Source organism: Contarinia nasturtii, unplaced genomic scaffold (assembly GCF_009176525.2).
Source record: "Contarinia nasturtii isolate CC-2019 unplaced genomic scaffold, AAFC_CNas_1.1 Cnas_scaffold_487, whole genome shotgun sequence".
NCBI classification, from domain to species: domain Eukaryota; kingdom Metazoa; phylum Arthropoda; class Insecta; order Diptera; family Cecidomyiidae; genus Contarinia; species Contarinia nasturtii.
In genome coordinates, this window is record NW_022197840.1 from 1 (window position 1) to 17,773 (window position 17,773).

At 35.0% G+C, this 17,773-nt stretch overlaps 3 protein-coding genes and 1 long non-coding RNA gene across 4 annotated transcripts; all 4 read right to left on the minus strand.

Annotated features, from left to right (window-relative positions):
* Positions 1–1,879: 1,879 nt before the first annotated feature.
* Positions 1,880–6,110, minus strand: LOC116339003 (zinc finger protein 717-like). Its single transcript, XM_031764600.1, has 4 exons — positions 5,977–6,110; positions 5,623–5,916; positions 4,733–5,164; positions 1,880–2,936 (listed from the first exon to the last, which is right to left on the minus strand). Exons 1-4 carry the CDS (start codon positions 6,108–6,110, stop codon positions 1,880–1,882), a joined length of 1,917 nt encoding a protein of 638 aa, XP_031620460.1.
* Positions 6,111–7,055: 945 nt separating this feature from the next.
* On the minus strand, positions 7,056–9,873 carry LOC116339004 (zinc finger protein 37 homolog). The gene is made up of 4 exons (XM_031764601.1): positions 9,166–9,873; positions 8,184–8,362; positions 8,076–8,124; positions 7,056–7,985 (listed from the first exon to the last, which is right to left on the minus strand). The coding sequence occupies exons 1-4, from the start codon at positions 9,871–9,873 to the stop codon at positions 7,056–7,058; spliced, it is 1,866 nt and encodes a 621-aa protein (XP_031620461.1).
* Positions 9,874–9,894: 21 nt separating this feature from the next.
* On the minus strand, positions 9,895–10,509 carry LOC116339006. The gene is made up of 3 exons (XR_004200952.1): positions 10,420–10,509; positions 10,084–10,250; positions 9,895–10,003 (listed from the first exon to the last, which is right to left on the minus strand). It is a non-coding gene; the product is annotated as an uncharacterized LOC116339006 (long non-coding RNA).
* Positions 10,510–11,024: 515 nt separating this feature from the next.
* LOC116339005 (zinc finger and SCAN domain-containing protein 21-like) lies at positions 11,025–12,099 on the minus strand. The gene is made up of 3 exons (XM_031764602.1): positions 12,026–12,099; positions 11,195–11,966; positions 11,025–11,102 (listed from the first exon to the last, which is right to left on the minus strand). Exons 1-3 carry the CDS (start codon positions 12,097–12,099, stop codon positions 11,025–11,027), a joined length of 924 nt encoding a protein of 307 aa, XP_031620462.1.
* Between the last annotated feature and the right edge of the window lie 5,674 nt (positions 12,100–17,773).

A 17,773-nucleotide genomic window follows, 5' to 3' on the forward strand; every position in this document is an offset into this window, starting at 1 on the left:
TAGTTTTAATGAAAGTGACAAACTTCGTGCAGATATGACATTCATATCGACGTTTTTTGCATACTTTTTCGTGGGCATCTCTTTCGATCTTTTGGGAAAATCCATTGAAACAGCCTCGGCAATGGAATGGGATTTCTTTGACGTGAGATGCTTTATGCTTCTTCAACTGTTCCATTCTTGTGAATTCTTTGCGGCAAATATCACATCGATACGGCTTTTTACCGGTGTGAGTCCGCATGTGACGACTAAGATGCCTGTGCTTACTGGAATAACCACACAAATGGCACTTATTTTGCTTCTTTGAATCCAACTGGTTTGATGAAGCTGATAATGATGGTCTTTTTGTAGTTTTCAACGTACGTGAGCGGGATTTCGTGTTCTTTATGGAATATTTAGAAGGTCTTACCTCTGCTGCCCCAATATCTTGATTGGCATCAACCCCAATGCCATCATCTTCATCCATATCTTCCATTTTTACATTATTTTTGACAACTTGGCTGTTATTTGAAACAATGAGAAGAAAATGATTTATTGTAAAGGATAAAAACTAAACAACTTTGAAACCACTTCGAAAATATCAAAATAACATCTACCGATCTTGACTTACTGATCACCAAAAACTGGAAAATGTGCTCGACTTTTAACCACGTTGGATTGAAACGAAGACATCAAGGCATTATAATCCAGTTCATCGGCCGTTATCGCATCTCTGTCAAATTCACCATTATTTCCGCCGTCTGTTGAGTCATCGGTGTCGACCAAATCAATCTCTTGAAACGGTCCATTGTTTCTCAATCGATCACTGAATTGAGTGGAATCATTTTCCATTTGGTGAGAAGTTGTGTCTTGAAACATTTTTGCATCGCGTTGGTCCATCATTTGGTCTTCAATTCGTGAATGGATTTCGAACCGGTTGTACGTTTCCACCAATCTGGATGCAGAACAATATTCAAAATCATTTTGGAATTTCAAATGAATACAAAAAAGAGGCAGTACTAGATGATATATACCGAGCATTGGAAGCGTCCAAAAAGTGCTGTTTGAATGTTGGATCTAATTCAAAGCCATTGCACTTAAACACCGATTTTATGTTTCCCAAAGATTGAAAAGCACAATGCTCGAATGTATTGAGCATTTTTGTCATCTCTTCTTCCCAGTTCATTGTTGCCATTTCCACCTAAATTTAAGGAAGACACGAAATTTAATTGTCTCTGGAGAAGCGCCAAAACGGGACTGTTTTCCTGGAGTAACAACTATTTTCATTGTAACTATAAAAGCCTGTGCTGTGTGTACAAATACTTTACAAAGTTTGAATACAAAAGTCCTTTTCTCGAATTTCTGTAAAATTCAAAAATTTCTTTTGTCAAAAGATTCCATAATTTACCTTTGATCCAGTTGCGGTGAGTATAAAAAAGACTGAATTTGGCTTCTTACGGAAGTTTTCTTGTAAGAATTGTGTCGTTTCAGCAATATTCTTTAAACCTTCTAGAAATTGATTGTATTTTTTGCTCAATTAAACTTTATGTCGTAAAGATTATAGATTTTTCAAGATGAATAGATGCGTGCTTTGCAGAAGATGACGATACCATTTTGTGGCGATGTCAAAATAGTTCTTTCGCCGCTTTCGAATTATAGCGAATTAATTTCGCCGCCTTTATGACTTTTCTCAAAATTCAAATTTAACCTTTGATTTAAATAACGAAAATAAATGAAAAACATAAAATTAGAAGTCAATGGTTTTTAAGTTTTTTACATTTATTGAAAGCAATAAACAGAGAAAATATTTTGAATTTGAAGATGACATTGTGTTGAAAATTTAAGTATATCGTTTTCAATTATGAATGTATTGTGTGAACGAAATTGTATTAAACGATTGAATTTATGCGTTGATTCTGATGTGTATGGTGTCCAAATGTCTTTTCACATTTGTTTTCGATGCAAAATGTTTCATACAAATCTCGCACCGGAACGGTTTTTCACCGTTGTGCGTTCGCATATGATCTTTCAACTTAGCTTTATATACAGTGACGAACTTCTGGCAGATATGGCATTCATAACATCGCATCTTGCAAAATTTTTCGTGGGCATCTCGTACAGCCTTTTGTGAAAATCCACTGAAACAGCCACGGCAATGGAACAAAAATTCCTTTGTGTGAGTCACTTTGTGCTGTTTCAAGTGATTTGGCTGCGTGAATTCTTTATGGCATGTATCACATCGATGTGGTCTTTCACCTGTATGAGTACGCGTGTGTATATTGAAGTCCCAGTTGCGATTGCTAGAATATTCACAAAGTTCGCACTGGAATCGCTTCTTCGTACCCATCGGGTTTGATGAAGTTGGCTTTTTTTTTCGCAATGATTTTAGCGTTGAGCCGGATTTAGCCTGTTTTCTTGGACGACCAAAAGATCTTGCTGTCATGCTATTCTTTTTGGCACCACCGCCGTTGCTTGATTCATTGCTCAAAGTGACAGTTGATGTGTTTTGGCCCATTATCTTCATAGCAGGGTGCAAATCGATGGCAGCTATCAGAGTGCCATCGTCCAATTCTATTTCCTCCGCTTTCATTGCGTTTTCCATTTCATTCCTAATACCAACATCCACATATCTGTCTTTCGAAACATCCCCTTGATAATCAAACAAGTTTGATTTCATGTCAGACATTTCTGTGTAGCTTCCATCGTCGTCAAATTCAACATAATCGTTTGATTGATGTGAAATATCATGGCCATCGTACCGAATGGCACGTTCCATTTTCGATGGTTGATCCTCTTCGTCGCTCGAATCAATGATTTCAAATGGGTCATTGGTTGTTCGTTGGGAATTGTTCATATCATGACTTGGAGTATGAAATAAATTCGGATATTCGTCAGTTGCTGGCGTGCTCGCATCCTCGAATATTGAACTGATTTCGAATTCATCGTACACATACTTGATCCTGCAAAAAATTAACAATAATCAATTATTATTGCAAAATTGCGGAAATTATTGTTTTTACTTACCGATCATATGAAACACGCAAAAAGTATTGCTTGAAGTCATCATTGAACGCCAGACCATTGCGTTTGAGGGCCTGTTTAATGTTGCCCAGAGAAAATTTAGTTTGGTATTCGAATGCAGTAAGCATTTGGCTCATCTCGTCTCTCTAGCTCATCATTTTCGGAATGGTAACTAAATTAGAATGGAACACAATCAAAACCAAATTTATCTGAGTCTGCAATAATGAATGCAGGTACTCTTAGGTCGTACAATGGCCAACTGGTCTGTATCTGCTATTGAAAGTTACTGTTCATAACTACCCAAGCACTCAAATTGCTCTGTTCAGTTACGAAAACACGAAACGGAGAATACGGAGCGAGACACGAAGAAAGTAGTGTATTTGCATATACTCTTCGTGCCTTGTGTCTTATTCTTTATTCCCTTTTTCATCTTTTTGTTATGTAGCGTAGCTGCCTTTGCCTCGCCTGCCGTATTCTGTTTCGTGTTTTCGTAACTGACGCACGGTGCAAATGCCCCGGGTGAACAGTGCAAACTTAGTGCTTGGGTAGTTGCCTTATGTGCATAAGACGCAATAATTCAGACTCTCAGGATCAGAGATTATTGCAAATATATGATATGTTAGTTATAGGCACAGTAGACTCCATTTTACATGATTAGCGACATTTATCCTTACCTTACTTATGTTTTGATAAATAAATTCCAAGAATATGACATTTTATTAAATGAATAACGGAATGTCTGCAGTAAATTCAAAGCTGCAAAGTATTATTTCAATGAAAAATGAGTTTATTTCTTTAGTTTTGATGCTTCCACATTGAATCGTGTCTAAAACGTGTTATACAACAAATGAAGTAGGAATGACGTAATTTAATTCGATTATGTAGTCACAACAAGCTGTCAAAATAGACTCGCTGCCATCTAGTATTAGAATCTAGACACAGCAAAATCATTTACGGCGACAGATCGACAATTTATGAGCCAATTGAATGGATTTGAAAATAGAATTTCAGTGAATAGATTGGGCTACAGCTATAGCAGTGCTATTTTCACAGCTCCTATTCATTTGTGAACAGAGTATTTCTCAGCGCTGCTGCCATCCATAGCATATTAAAATATCTTGCTGAGAATGCGTCGTCCGTCGCATGCGAATGTGCGTGGCAGTTTATACATCAACAAGAATGCATGCATTGTCCTCTTCACGCTTATGTGACTCAAAACATTCAAACGATTGTATAGAGAACAATCCATTTTTATTTATTTATTTATTATTTATTTATTGTTGTTCGCTGTGATGTAAAAACTGTCACGTACATTCGCATGCGACGGACAACGCATTCTCAGCAAGATATTTTAATATGCTGTGGATGGCAGCAGCGCTGAGCAAAACTCTGTTGTTCTATTTACATTTTAAACATTTCGTTCGGAATTGTATAATAAAGTCGCAAATAGCGCCTATGAATAGGAGCTGTAAAAATAGCACTGATATAGCTGTAGCTAAATCTATTCACTGTAGAATTTATTTTTAACGATCGTTTATCTCCACACAATCTGAAGTGAAGTGAATTTCTTATCAAATAACTTGGTCAAATTTATTGGGAGTGATTATGGTATATGAATAATTGAGATTTTTAATTTTATTGGTTTGTTTAAGCTCAAACAATATATTGAATTATAGGATGAATAAATGTAAAAAATGTTGAGAATATTTTAAAGATGGAAGAGAACCTTTAATGCTTGATTCTGGTGTGAATAGTTTCCAAATGAGATTTCAGATTTCCTTTCTGCGTAAAACGCATCATACAAATCTCGCATCGAAACGGTTTTTCGCCGTTATGTTTTCGCATATGCCTTTTCAACAGAGTTATACCAGCAATGACAAACTTCTTGCAGATATGACATTCATATCGACGTCTTTTGCACAATTTTTCGTGTCCATCTCTTTCGGTCTCCTGTGAAAATCCTCTGAAACAGCCGCGGCAATGGAATGGAATTTGTTCGATGTGAGTCACTTTGTGCTTCTGCAATATCTCCGCTCTTCCGAATCCTTTGCGGCAAATATCACATTGATATGGTCTTTCACCTGTATGAGTATGCATGTGAACATTTAAGTTCTTCTTTTGATTGTTGGAATATTCACAGAGTTCACACTTGAATCGCTTCTTTGTTCTGTTTGATGAGTTTTTACTTCGTAGTGATTTCGATAATGAGACCGATTTAACTTGTTTTCTTTGACGTTCAACGGATCTTCCTACCATGTTGTTTCTTTTTGCACCACCGACGTTGTTCGCTTCATAGCTCAACGTCACAGCTTCTTCTTCTTCTTGACAATAAAAAGCATTTGATTTCATACACACAAAAAATAAGCCTGACAAATTATTTTAGGATTCCTATTAAAATATTAATTTGTAAGGTTTCCTTATAATATTGGAACATTTTATCAGGAAACCTTTAAATAATAAAAATGTTTTGTTTCAACACAGTGAAGTTGGCTTTGACGTTTGGACGCGCCAATTTATTAGGATTCCTGTTAAAATATTGCGATTTTATAAGGAAACCTTACAAATTCATTTTTTAATAGGGATCCTAAAATAATTTGTTGGGTTTTTCTCTTGTGTGTATCAGACATTTCAGTGTAGTTTCCATCGTCAAATTGATCAACACCATCCAACTCAGGAAGGGCAGGCAACGCTTCAAATAATTCAAATTTAACCTGACTTTCTGTTCGATCTTCATCATCGCTTGTGTCAATAATTTCGACTGGTCCATTGATTTCTTGTTGAATAAAGTTTCGATCAAAACTTCGAGTCGAGCTCACCATAGCTGATCCAACGGTTGCCAACATGTTCCAATCGGCACTAGCGTTGATCTTGTTTTTTATAACCGAGTTGATTTTGAATACATCATAAGTTTCCCCGATGCTACGAATGATTGACAGGAATTAAAAATGGATAATCAAAAGAAACGATTGATTTACTAACCGGCTGTATGAAGTCCGCATGAAAAATTGCTTGAATTCATCATCGAATAAATAGCCATCGCGCTTGAATGCCATTTCAATTTTGTCCAGGGACAATTTTGTCTGTTGTTCGAATGCAGCAAGCATCATAATCATCTCGTTCCTCCAGCTCAACATTTTTTTGGATTTTGAACTGCATTAGAATAAACCGAATTAAAATAAAACTGTTGATTCATTTTGGCAATTATTAAGAAAATCATATGCTATCAGGTTACTATTATTACGAAGAGAATCATGTATCACTGCTCGAACTAACTGGTCTGTTGCTGTTAATGGTATTCTGCTACTGGTACTTATCAGAATCAATTTGTTGATACGAACATGATCTTACCTTTTTCGCACTTTGATAATAAGTAAATTCCAGCAAAATAAAATGCTCTTATATGAATGGTAAGAGTTTTTCAAATGAATTGAAGATAATTCAGTGAAAATCTGAGTTTATTTCTTTAGTTTTGATGCTTAGAAAAATACGGCTCGACCTTCGTTCGTCTTGTTTCGAATGAATAGCATTATTTAATACGATTGTGCAGTAACAACAAGTTGTCAAACCGAATTCGCCGGAGTAGAAATAGTGAAATCATTTGTGCCGATAGACGTAAGGAATTTGACTTTTGAGTTCAAATTGAAATTAACGAATTTACAATATCATCAAAATTATTTTATTATTTGAACATTTGAGATGATAACTTGTTCCTTTCAATAAGCATGTGATGGGACAATTTTGTATCGAAACAGAATTTATGAATACACTGAGCAGAGATAATAATTTCTAATTTATTGAATATTTTAAGCTTAAACAATGTTGGTATAATAGAAGTAGGAATAAAGTACTTAAATATAAAAAAAAATCGTCATTTCAACATTGATAACATTGAATTTAACCAATTAAGTCTTCATATTAGTATTTCACCCAATTGGTTTCGTTGCGTTTACTGTTTTTAGATTATTTTTTGCTGTATTATAATATTTTGCTAATTATTTGAATCGCATTGAAGTTTTTAATATGAATGTTGAGAATGTTTTGAAGGTAGAAAAGAATATTTAAACATTGCTTCTGTTATGGATGGTGTTCAAATGTTTCTTCAGATACGCTTTCGACGTAAAACTCTTCATACAAAGCTCGCATCTGAACGGTTTGTCACCATTGTGCTTTCGCATATGCGCTTCCAATAAATTTTTTTGCAATGTGACATACTTTTTGCAGATATGGCATTCATATCGAAACATTTTGCACACTTTTTCATGTGCATCTTTGACGACCTTCTGCGAAAATCCACTGAAACAGCAACGGCAATGGAATGGATATTCGTTGATGTGAGTCGCGTTGTGCCTCTTCAGGGATCTTTTGTTTGTGAATTCTTTACGGCATACATCACACTGATATGGCTTCTCACCGGTGTGCGTACGCGTGTGTGTCTTGAAGTTTCCTTTTTGATTAGTGGAATATCCACAATCAACACATTTGAATTTTTTCGGTACCAGTCCCTTACCGGGAAGAACAATCTTCGACGCTTTCTTCGTATTCCCATTGATTGGTAGAATTGCATCACCAGAGCGAGCCGTTGAGTTAGTTGCATCATCGCGATTTTCATCATTTAATCTGATCTTTGGGTAATCCGCTATCTTCAATCCGGTATTGCTATCAGAATTCTTCACGGTTCCATGTTGGTTAGTTTGTAAGACGGTGGGATCATGGTCGCCAACGTCATGAAATGTAATTAATTCATTTTGGTGATCGTTAATTTCTGGATTTATGTGTCGTCTCTTGATTGTGGTCGAACCGACACGAGTTTTGATACCATTTCTGATCATTTTGACATTTCTCTTCTGTTGAATCGATTGATATCTCGGAATAAAATCAGTGGCACCCTCTTCACGACTTAATTGAGTCAAAGTGTTTGTGTTGTATCTGGTTGCCTCGTTTGGGCTTTCTTCGTCGGTTGAATCATCAATTTCAATGAAATCAAACTTCTGAATTGATTCCTTGATTTCTGGTTGTTCATTTACTTCGTTGGTGTATACTGCTTCAAAGGCATGTGTATCATATTAGTTGAATATTACGCCTTCGAGTTGTGAATCGATTTCAAATCGATTGTACGCTTCCACTAACCTGCATGTTTTGATTTATTATTAAAATTCAGAAGGAAATAAGAAGTAAATTATACGCACCGTGTATTTGAAGCGTGTAAAAAGTACTGCTTGAACGTTGGATCTAATGCAAAACCATTGCGATTTAGCGCCGATTTTATAATGGCCAAAGACTTAACAGCCTGGTGCTCGAACACAGCAAGCATGTTAAACATCTCTTCTTTCCAGTCCATTGCTACCATTTTCATCTCCGTTTCCATCTAAATTTCGAAAAAAAAATTTCATAATATTTAACATTACAGCGCACGAAACACTCTTTGTATTGTAATTTCCGTCAGGCGTCAGAAGATCCACAAAAAATGTCCCTAGATTTTTCCAAAAAAGTTCAAGTCACTACTTACCTTTCGAATCAAAATAAATCACATGAACTAGGTCAGGTAGCTCTTTTACAAAAATCAAAATAAAATTTGTGCATCTATCAAAATTGGTAGCTATAAGTTGGTATTAGTTTCTCAAAATCTTAAATTTTGTTATTGTTACAGGTCAATGGAGCAGAGGAAGTATAGGAAATTGTGTAATTAGGCACAAGGCAACATGTAATGAGAGTGACGTTGCAATTTAATACACCAACATGAACTGCCAAAATGGTTTTTTCGTCACACTGCTAAGTTGAGTCGTGACATATCAATTCGCCGGCATGAAAAAAATTCATCATTTGAAGAGAGCTTATAATTTGATTGCGAATTGGACTCTTTCCGTTAGTCCAAAAATAAAACACATCAAAATTCCAAATTAATTTCGTTTTTGTATTTATCGTAAATCAATATTTAATGAGCTTTTTTATTAAATAAGAGTAAGTCAACATCTGTAAAAAAAAAAAAATCTATTCAATATAAGATTGGTGATATGAAATAAAATTCAGCCGAAAGTTGACACAAATTGTGACATCTTTTGAAACTCAGGGGTTGCTATGGATGGTGTTCAAAAGTTTCATTAGATTACATTTCTGTGTAACACGCATCATATAAATTTCGCACCGGAACGGTTTCTAGCCGCTGTGCACACGCATATGATCTTTAAGCTTAGTTTTATTGAAAGTAACAAACTTCTTGCAGATATGGCATTCATATCGACGCATGTTGCACACTTTTTCGTGGGCATCCTTTTTGGCTTTCTCAGAAAATCCTTGGCGGCAGCCACGGCAATGGAACGGGTTTTGTTTGGTGTGAGTGAATTTATGGTTCTTCAAGGTATCCATTCTTGGGAATTCTTTGCGACAAATATCACATTGATATGGTTTCTCGCCGGTGTGAGTACGAATGTGACGGTTGTACGTTCCCATATGATTGCTGGAATATTCACAAAGTCGACATCTGAATCGCTTCATCATTGTCAACTTGTTTGGATTTTTATTTCCCAATGATTGAGTTGCACCCGATTTGGCTTCTTCACTTTGATATCGGATTGATCTTTTTGTTCTGTAGCTTTGCATTGCTGTTACTTCGTTATCCAGTTCTGTTTCCTCCACATTCAATGATGTGTCCGTTTCTACATCTTTGCTTTGCGAATCATCTTTTTGATTGCCAACACCATTGGACTCTAGCATTTCATTGTAGCTTCCATCATCGTCACTTCTCACCTTAAATTCAGATGTTATGCCAGTTGCATCGTACTGACTATCAAATATGGTCTCTAACGGTTCCAGTTTGGTTTGATGTATTGCACCGTCGTCATCATCGCTTGAATCGACGATTTCAACTGGATCAGTCATATGACCTTTCGTTTGAATTATGTCCACCATCTGGGATGCATCAGCTGTTGACATGTTGGTATTTGTGCCAAATTCAAATTGTTCTTCAAATATCGAATCCATTTCAAATTGATTGTACGTGGTCTTGATCCTGTATCCAAATAACAGGATTGAATTAATAAAACGCTAGAAAAATGATTATGGATTAAAAATGTTCTTATCTCTGCTCACCGATCATATATGGCTCCCAGAAAGAATTGCTTGAAATCGGCACTGAAAGATAGTCCACCGTATTTAAGAGCCGTTTTTATTCTTTCTAATGAAAATGTTGTCTGGCGATCGAGCGCCGTCAGCATATTGTTCATTTCGCTTTTCCAGTCCATTGATGATGAATTCATCTAATTTAGGCCAATGGCAAAATAATGGAACAAAAATCTTAATAAATAAATGGAACAAATACAGTGATTTCGATTACACAATTGGAAGTCATTGGAATTGAAATCGGAACTTTTGGAGAATTTTTTATGCAATTTTCATAGAATTATGATTTTCTTCGGCAAAACTTACCTTTTACTTCGCTTTTATAACAAATCTCTTGGAAAAATCGAAAATAGTGATGTATCGAGTAGTATTCTCACGATTGTTTTAGGTTTTTCTTTTGCTTTTTGAATAATTAATATCGCACGGAGCTCATGAAATGAACGAAACACATTGTGACGAATGAAAGGAGTGACTGTACGCCGACATGAACTGTCAGAATGTTTTTTCGCCACGCTCAATGTGATGAACGGCGAATTTATTTACTGCTGTTATTTTTGAAAATTGGTGGCCAAAACATTGTGTTGTGTCAAAAAATTGAAAGATTAGTAAAAATAATAATCAAATTTATATTTATTAGTTGAAGAATTTTCATTTTATTTCAAACAAGAAGATCATATTATACCCTAGGATGTGTCAAAAACCGCTGGAAATATATCTTTCGTTCGGTTCAACAATATTATTGGATTGAATTTTTTTTAACGAAAACGGCTCTTAGAAAAAAATCTTTGAAGACATGAATTTGGTTACATAGTACATGTTGTATTGTGGAAGAAATTCAAAATGGAGTTGGTTTGTAGTCTTGAACGAAACCACAATTGAACTAATGCGTTGATTTTGTGTGGATGTGTCCTTTAGATAAATGATTTTTCAGACTGTTTTTTGCTGTATATCGCTTCATGCATATCTCGCATCGAAACGGTTTCTGACCGCTGTGCACACGCATATGATCTTTCAACTTATTTTTTTGTAAATTGACAAACTTCTTACAGATATGGCATTCATATCGACGTCTTTTGCATACTTTTTCGTGACCATCTCTTTCGGCCTTCTGAGAAAATCCTTGGAAACAGCCACGGCAATGGAACGGGACTTGTTCAGTGTGAGTCGCTTTATGCTTCTTCAACTGTTCCATTCTTGTGAATTTTTTGTGGCAAATATCACATCGATACGGTTTCTCGCCGGTGTGAGTACGCGTGTGTTTATTGAGATTTCCTTTGTAATTGCTGGAATATTCACAAAATTCGCACTTGAATCGCTTCTTTATCGTCAACTTGTTTGGATTTTTATTTTTCAATGATTCTTGAGTCAAAACCGAAGGAGTTTTTTGGGCGTCATCAACGACATTTGATCGATTGTTCGAAGTTACAGTGCATGTACGTTCGTTTCTTGAGTTCGTATCGCGATTCACATCAAATACAGTCATCGGAAAGTCATCCATTTCCATCATTACGTCGGTTTCTTCATCTCCGCTTTGCGAGTCATCTTTTGGGCTGTCGACACCATTGGACTTGACATCAGTGTAGCTTCCATCGTCGTCATCGTACACAAAGTCGTTTAATCCAGATGTTCTGTCAGTAGTATCGTACTGAAAATCAGATGTGGTCTCTAACTGTTCGAGTTTCGGCTGACCTATTGCACCATCTTCCTCATCACTTGATTCGGTGATTTTGACTGGATCAGTCATGCAATGACCATTCGTTTGAATTGAGCTTGGCTTGGTCGCATTGGAACCAATTTCGATTTGATCTTCAACCATCGATTCGAACTCAAATTGATTATATGTACTGTTGATCCTGCAACAGTAACGAATTATTAGAAATACACCAAATGGCATTTGGTTATCTTTACTCACCGATCATATGAAGTTCGGAGAAAATATTGCTTGAATTCGGCACTAAACGATAACCCACTGCGTTTGAGTGCCATTTTAATGTTCTTCAACGAAGTTTTTGTCTGGCTGTCGAATACAGCAAGCATCGTGTCCATCTCTTGGCTCCAGCTCAACATTTTTTATCTAATTGGAATAAATTGGAAAGAGTTTATATTGGACACCATCATTTTTTGTATTTTGTACACTTAGTTCGTGCACTGAAAGTTTTTGATTATTAAAAAGCAAACACACGGTACTACTAGGGGCGTCTGTCAAACCGCAAATATGAGTATTCGCGCCAATATTCGTACAATATTCGCATACAAATAAGAATACGTTTATGAACATTCTAGAGAATCTAGTACAGAATATTCGCACCAATATTCGCATACAACCGTAGTATACGTTCAAATATTCTCCAATAGGCAAAATTTGAAAATGCTTGTAACAATACCCACACATTGGCGTTCTTGTTACTGTATACAATCCTATGTATGACCGTCTTATTAGTCGATCGTGTGTGGTCTCCTGAACAACACAATGCAATTTCAACATGTCAAAGAAAAAATCAGATTATCTTAGTAAACTCAATGCATTTTTGAAAAATCAAATACCAGAAGTAATTCTATTATTATTACGTGAAACGGGCTACGATACGGCATTAGCAATTGAGACATTAAATTCGGAAGAAATTGTCAATTTAGAAAAACACATCAATGAAAATCAAGATATAATCGATTTATTGGAAGAAACGAATTATTCAAAATCCACGCCTTTTGCTTTCTTGCTGGGACATAAAGCATTGTTGCTTGCACTCAAGAAAAAAACGGAGGAATTCGCTATCTTTCAATCTGAAATAGCAATCGAGAACAGAAATTCACAAAAAGGAAAACGTCGTGTGAATATAACGCCCGAAGCACAAATTGAAAATGTTGACACTATTTTAAATGACCCGTCGAAAATTACAGCTAAGCTAAAGGAAAAGGTAAAAAAATTTATCGAAACAAAAGACATCGATTTCGATTGTTCCATTGGATTTGATCAAATCACTACTGAGGATTTTGAAAAATATAAAAACGCTCAAGGCAATGATTGTTTACGGTGTCGTGTAAAATGCCTTTTATGCGAACTGCATATACCATGTCAATATGATAAGTATTGGAAAGTAAGCAACTATGAATCACACTTGAAGAAAAAACATTCAAAAATTGAAGAATCTGCAGAAATTTTAACACAAAAAACTGTACAAAACATAGATCAACCAACTAGAAAATCACCAGAAACGACGGCAAAAACCATTGACAGCATTGCAAACTGCACACTAGAACATACAAATACCAATACCACAACGACGAACGACCCAGCAAACGACAAACACAAACGCATTTCAGTTAGTGCAAATATCCAAAATCAAATTAATGATATTTTACGGTTCGATGTAGAAAACGTTGAGAATTTAAAAATAAATGACTAGAACAATAAACCGATTCTAGTACTTCATTTATTCAAAACGTCAAATTGGTTGGAGGTGGTTTAACACATTTTCTATAAAGTAGCCGTAGCAACATTCATTTTAATAGTTTTACTCTTTGCTCAGTGTTTCAAAAATTGCCAAAAGTTCATTAAAATGTTTTATGTTGCATTTTTATTAAAACCACGTAAAAATGTTGTGATTCCTTTAAACTGGGTTTTCCAACATGAAAAACAGTTGCCAAAATTTGTGAATTCAGGATTGAACGCAAACCAGAAACATCGATTGTTCTTTTCTGAAAATTGGCGTGAAAATGATGGTTTGATTCAAAATTATAATGCCGACTTTGATGTGGATGGCGATGAATTTCCCAACGAAGGCTGTTATGAAGGAAATTTGATTAAATTTTTTGGTAAGTACCAAAATTTATACTATAGTATTCGTTTGACCAGATCGCATTGAATGTTCATCCAATGCTATGTTTTCTTAAACAGCCAACTACGATGTCGCTGAAACATTCGCAAAAAATCGTCGAACATATAAACCAGCGTTATACAACGAAGATCGCTTGGTGGAAAATCCGATTCCATTGTTGAATACACCAAATAGTGTAACTAACGAAACTGACGATGCAATTTTGGGTTTATTTGAAAATGATGCTAATGGTCACGCTTTGGATGAAGAAGAAATAAGTGAATTGAATGAAGCTGAAAATTCAGTCGCATCAGGTGCCACACCAAATGATGAAAGAAGCAACGATGACATCGAACATATTGAAATCAACGGCATCAACTTAGAAGATGCAAGTCTACACACAGTTCGAGCACCAATCAATGCACAAGCCAACCAAAATGATCCGCTAAACGAAGCTGAGGTCAACAATTTGATTATAACTGAAACGCCAAATGAAATTGAAACACCAACTGAAGCAGTTGGAGGGTGCGTGAAACCGGAAGAGGTTTTAATTGTTGAACCAAGCCCGGAAATAATGAATGCTCTTGATGGAGTTATCGAAGAACCCGAATACATTGTACATGTAGTTGACGGAATGGAAATTACAGTCTGCAATAAAGTTGGTTATGGACGTCCATTTCATGTCACCGTGGATGAATTGGTGAAACGCGAAAATGATATAATCTCTGGCAATATTCCTTTCAATGAAACTGTAAGAAATTTTATATAACTTTTTATTGAATTTATTTGCATTTTTAAAAAAATGTCAATTTTTCTTCCCGTAGCGATTTGGATCCCGTTTGTATGGTTTAGGTACCTATAAATTGGAAATTCCTGAAAAAGTGGTTGCAACGTTCAAACAATGGAATACGCACTCTCATAAACAAAATGAAGAATATGACAGACGTTTTGTTCAGGCCTTGGTATTATTGGTAGCCAACATTGAAACAGGTTCAATCAAGCAACAAGATATTTTGGAACTGATCAAAGGTATTTGTGTTTGAATTTTCTTTAATGCATCGAAAATAATATTCAAATATTTAAAGGTTTCATCATGGTTCGATCTGGAAACGACGATGAGCGGACAAAGTTCATGACAAATTTGGCCGAGGAAGAATTGGAAAAACCCAATGCTGCCTAATTGAACTTTAGGCACAAAACAACGGACAAATTTTGTTTTCATTTTATTTTAAATGATAAACTGAAACCAAATGGTAATATTTCTATTAATGATATTTTGAAAAAGTACTGAAATGAAGTGATATTTACATGATTATTAAATTAAACATAAAAATCTAATTCTTAACAAAAAAATAAACTTGAGAATCTAGCTAAAAAAAAAGTATAGAATCAAAAAGTATAGAAGTACAAATCAATACAAATCAAACTGAAATAAAGTATTAATATTATATAAATATGAAAAAAAAATCCTAATGAATTTATAATCATTTAGTTTTGAAAAAAAAAGAAAGAAAAAAATAACTGAAAAAAGTGCCTTGATAAAACTTCACATATGAATCATATTTATGCAATCGAGAAATGTTCCTATTTTGAATAAAAAAATTAAACTGTTGATAAAAAAAGACATTTATTTATAAAATTTAATTTATTTTTGACAATATTTCTTGAATTTCTACTGAAGATAATTGTAGTTTGAAATTATTGAGGTTCGCTGAATTTTCTATTTTAATTGTGGCAATATAATCTTTTATATCAACGAAGAAGCTAATATTTTCAGACATAGAATTAACAACAAAATCATTATCGACATTTTTCCAAGTTGAAAGTACTTCAATACCTCGCTTTGATGTATTTTCGTCTGATGTGGGTACAAAATCCAAACTGTACTGCTTATCTTTATCTGTACTTCCTTCAATATATTTGAATCCCAATACCATTCCCAACAGGCACAACGAATTATTTTCATCATTTTTTGAAGTCTTTCGAAAACAACACCAATCACCGATAGCAACTTCGTTCGCAAGAGAAACAACTTCGTTACCTTTTCGTCTTTTAGCATTTGATTCATTGTTTGTCATTGCAACACTCATTCGCCGCTTTTGAGAAGGTTTGCTTGATTTCGGTGTACTTGGGCAAATACTTCTTCTTTGCACTCTTTTTAATCTATCTTTGCTAAGGCTATCACTTGGATCGGTTAATGCAAAAATTACAGATGATTTAAGAACTGTTCTGTATGTCCCATCGCTATTTTTTATTTCCACAAACCTAGAATGATTTTCTATAAAATTATCATTCTCAAGTGATCTTTCTTCTTGCAAATTATTATGCTGATTTGAGTCATCATCTGTGTCCACACCCATATAATCCAAAAATTCATCATCACTATCTATTTCATCATCGCTGAACTCATCAAATGTTTTGTTCGAGCCACCACGTTTTGCGATACTGCTTATATTTATTTGATTTGAAAAAACATTCATACCAAGCGATTTTGCATCAGATATTGCACAGAGTTTTGCTTCGTTCAAAGTTTTCAAAATATTTTCATTTGATGGTAAATCGTAGACGATGCATTTATTTAATCGATTTTGCTCTCTTGGGAAAATTATATTTGTACATTCCTTATCGTAAACTATTTCATTTGAAAGTTCGAGGCGCCCAATCATATGAATCAATTCTAATAAATTGAAATTTATCCTCGTCCAAAACATGGATGTCATCGAGCGCAACTGTCGGAATGTATGCTCACACGTTTGGCTGCTGAACAACATGGGTAAAAATAATTCAGGTTTTCCAGCTTTTCGAAATTTTGTGATAATATGTAGTAATGCATATGCATTTAATTCTATACAGGAATAAGTTTGTGATGAGAGGAAATTATTTTTCAAACTGTATACATTTTTTTTGCTTGAAATCCAAACTCTCCATGCTCTGATGAAATAGGTTGCATGCCATATACGTTTTATGCGTTCCAATGGCTCCAAATCTGGGTCCGAAAAGGCTGAATACATTTCTCGGCAAATTTTTAAGTACATAACTGTGCTTTCAGATCCAACGATATTTTCTTTCAATGCATTCAAAACGCGATCATCGAAACACTTTTGAAGCGATCTGAAGTTTTGTCTATCCTCTGGGCATATATCGTTTTTGACAAGACCATGAATTTCCTTCGCTACAGTTGAAATGAGAATTTTCAGGTGTGTAACAGACACCTGCTCCTTTCCCATTGGCAACAAGACAGATGGCTTTAAAATCCGATTTCTACATTTTGTTTCAACGTGTATAATATCCTGGGCAAACGATGTTTCTTTAGCATTTCCAGCTATTTTTTTCAAGGAATCAATTGGATCGCAACCTAACAGTTCTTTTGTGGAGATTTTCATGCTTGCGAGCAATCGAGAATCTGCATCCGATGAAATTCCGCATACATCAATGTTGAACCTAATTTTAAAACAATTTCAAAAAATTAATTCGTATTCGTGTTTTTACTACTTTCAAATAAGATAAAATTACTTTGATAATTCGTTTTTTGTGTATTTCCAACGATTCATAACGTCTTCGTACGTGAACTTATTATTTGTTCCGAATATTTGTAGCACAAATGGTGGAACATTTTCTTTGATAGGTTGAGCCATAACAAGGTAAATATGTGTTGCCTTTGGGTTCTTCAAATATTGTTCAATATCGGCAACAGAATTGGGTTGATATTTGAATGAAATTGGCATTCCCGTTTCTTTATCCAAAGGTAGAACCAAACCAACCATTTGATTTGTTGATGAATCAAAACAAACTTTGGCAATGATGCCAGACCCATCTTCTGATAAAAAAACTTGTTTTGGAGCATC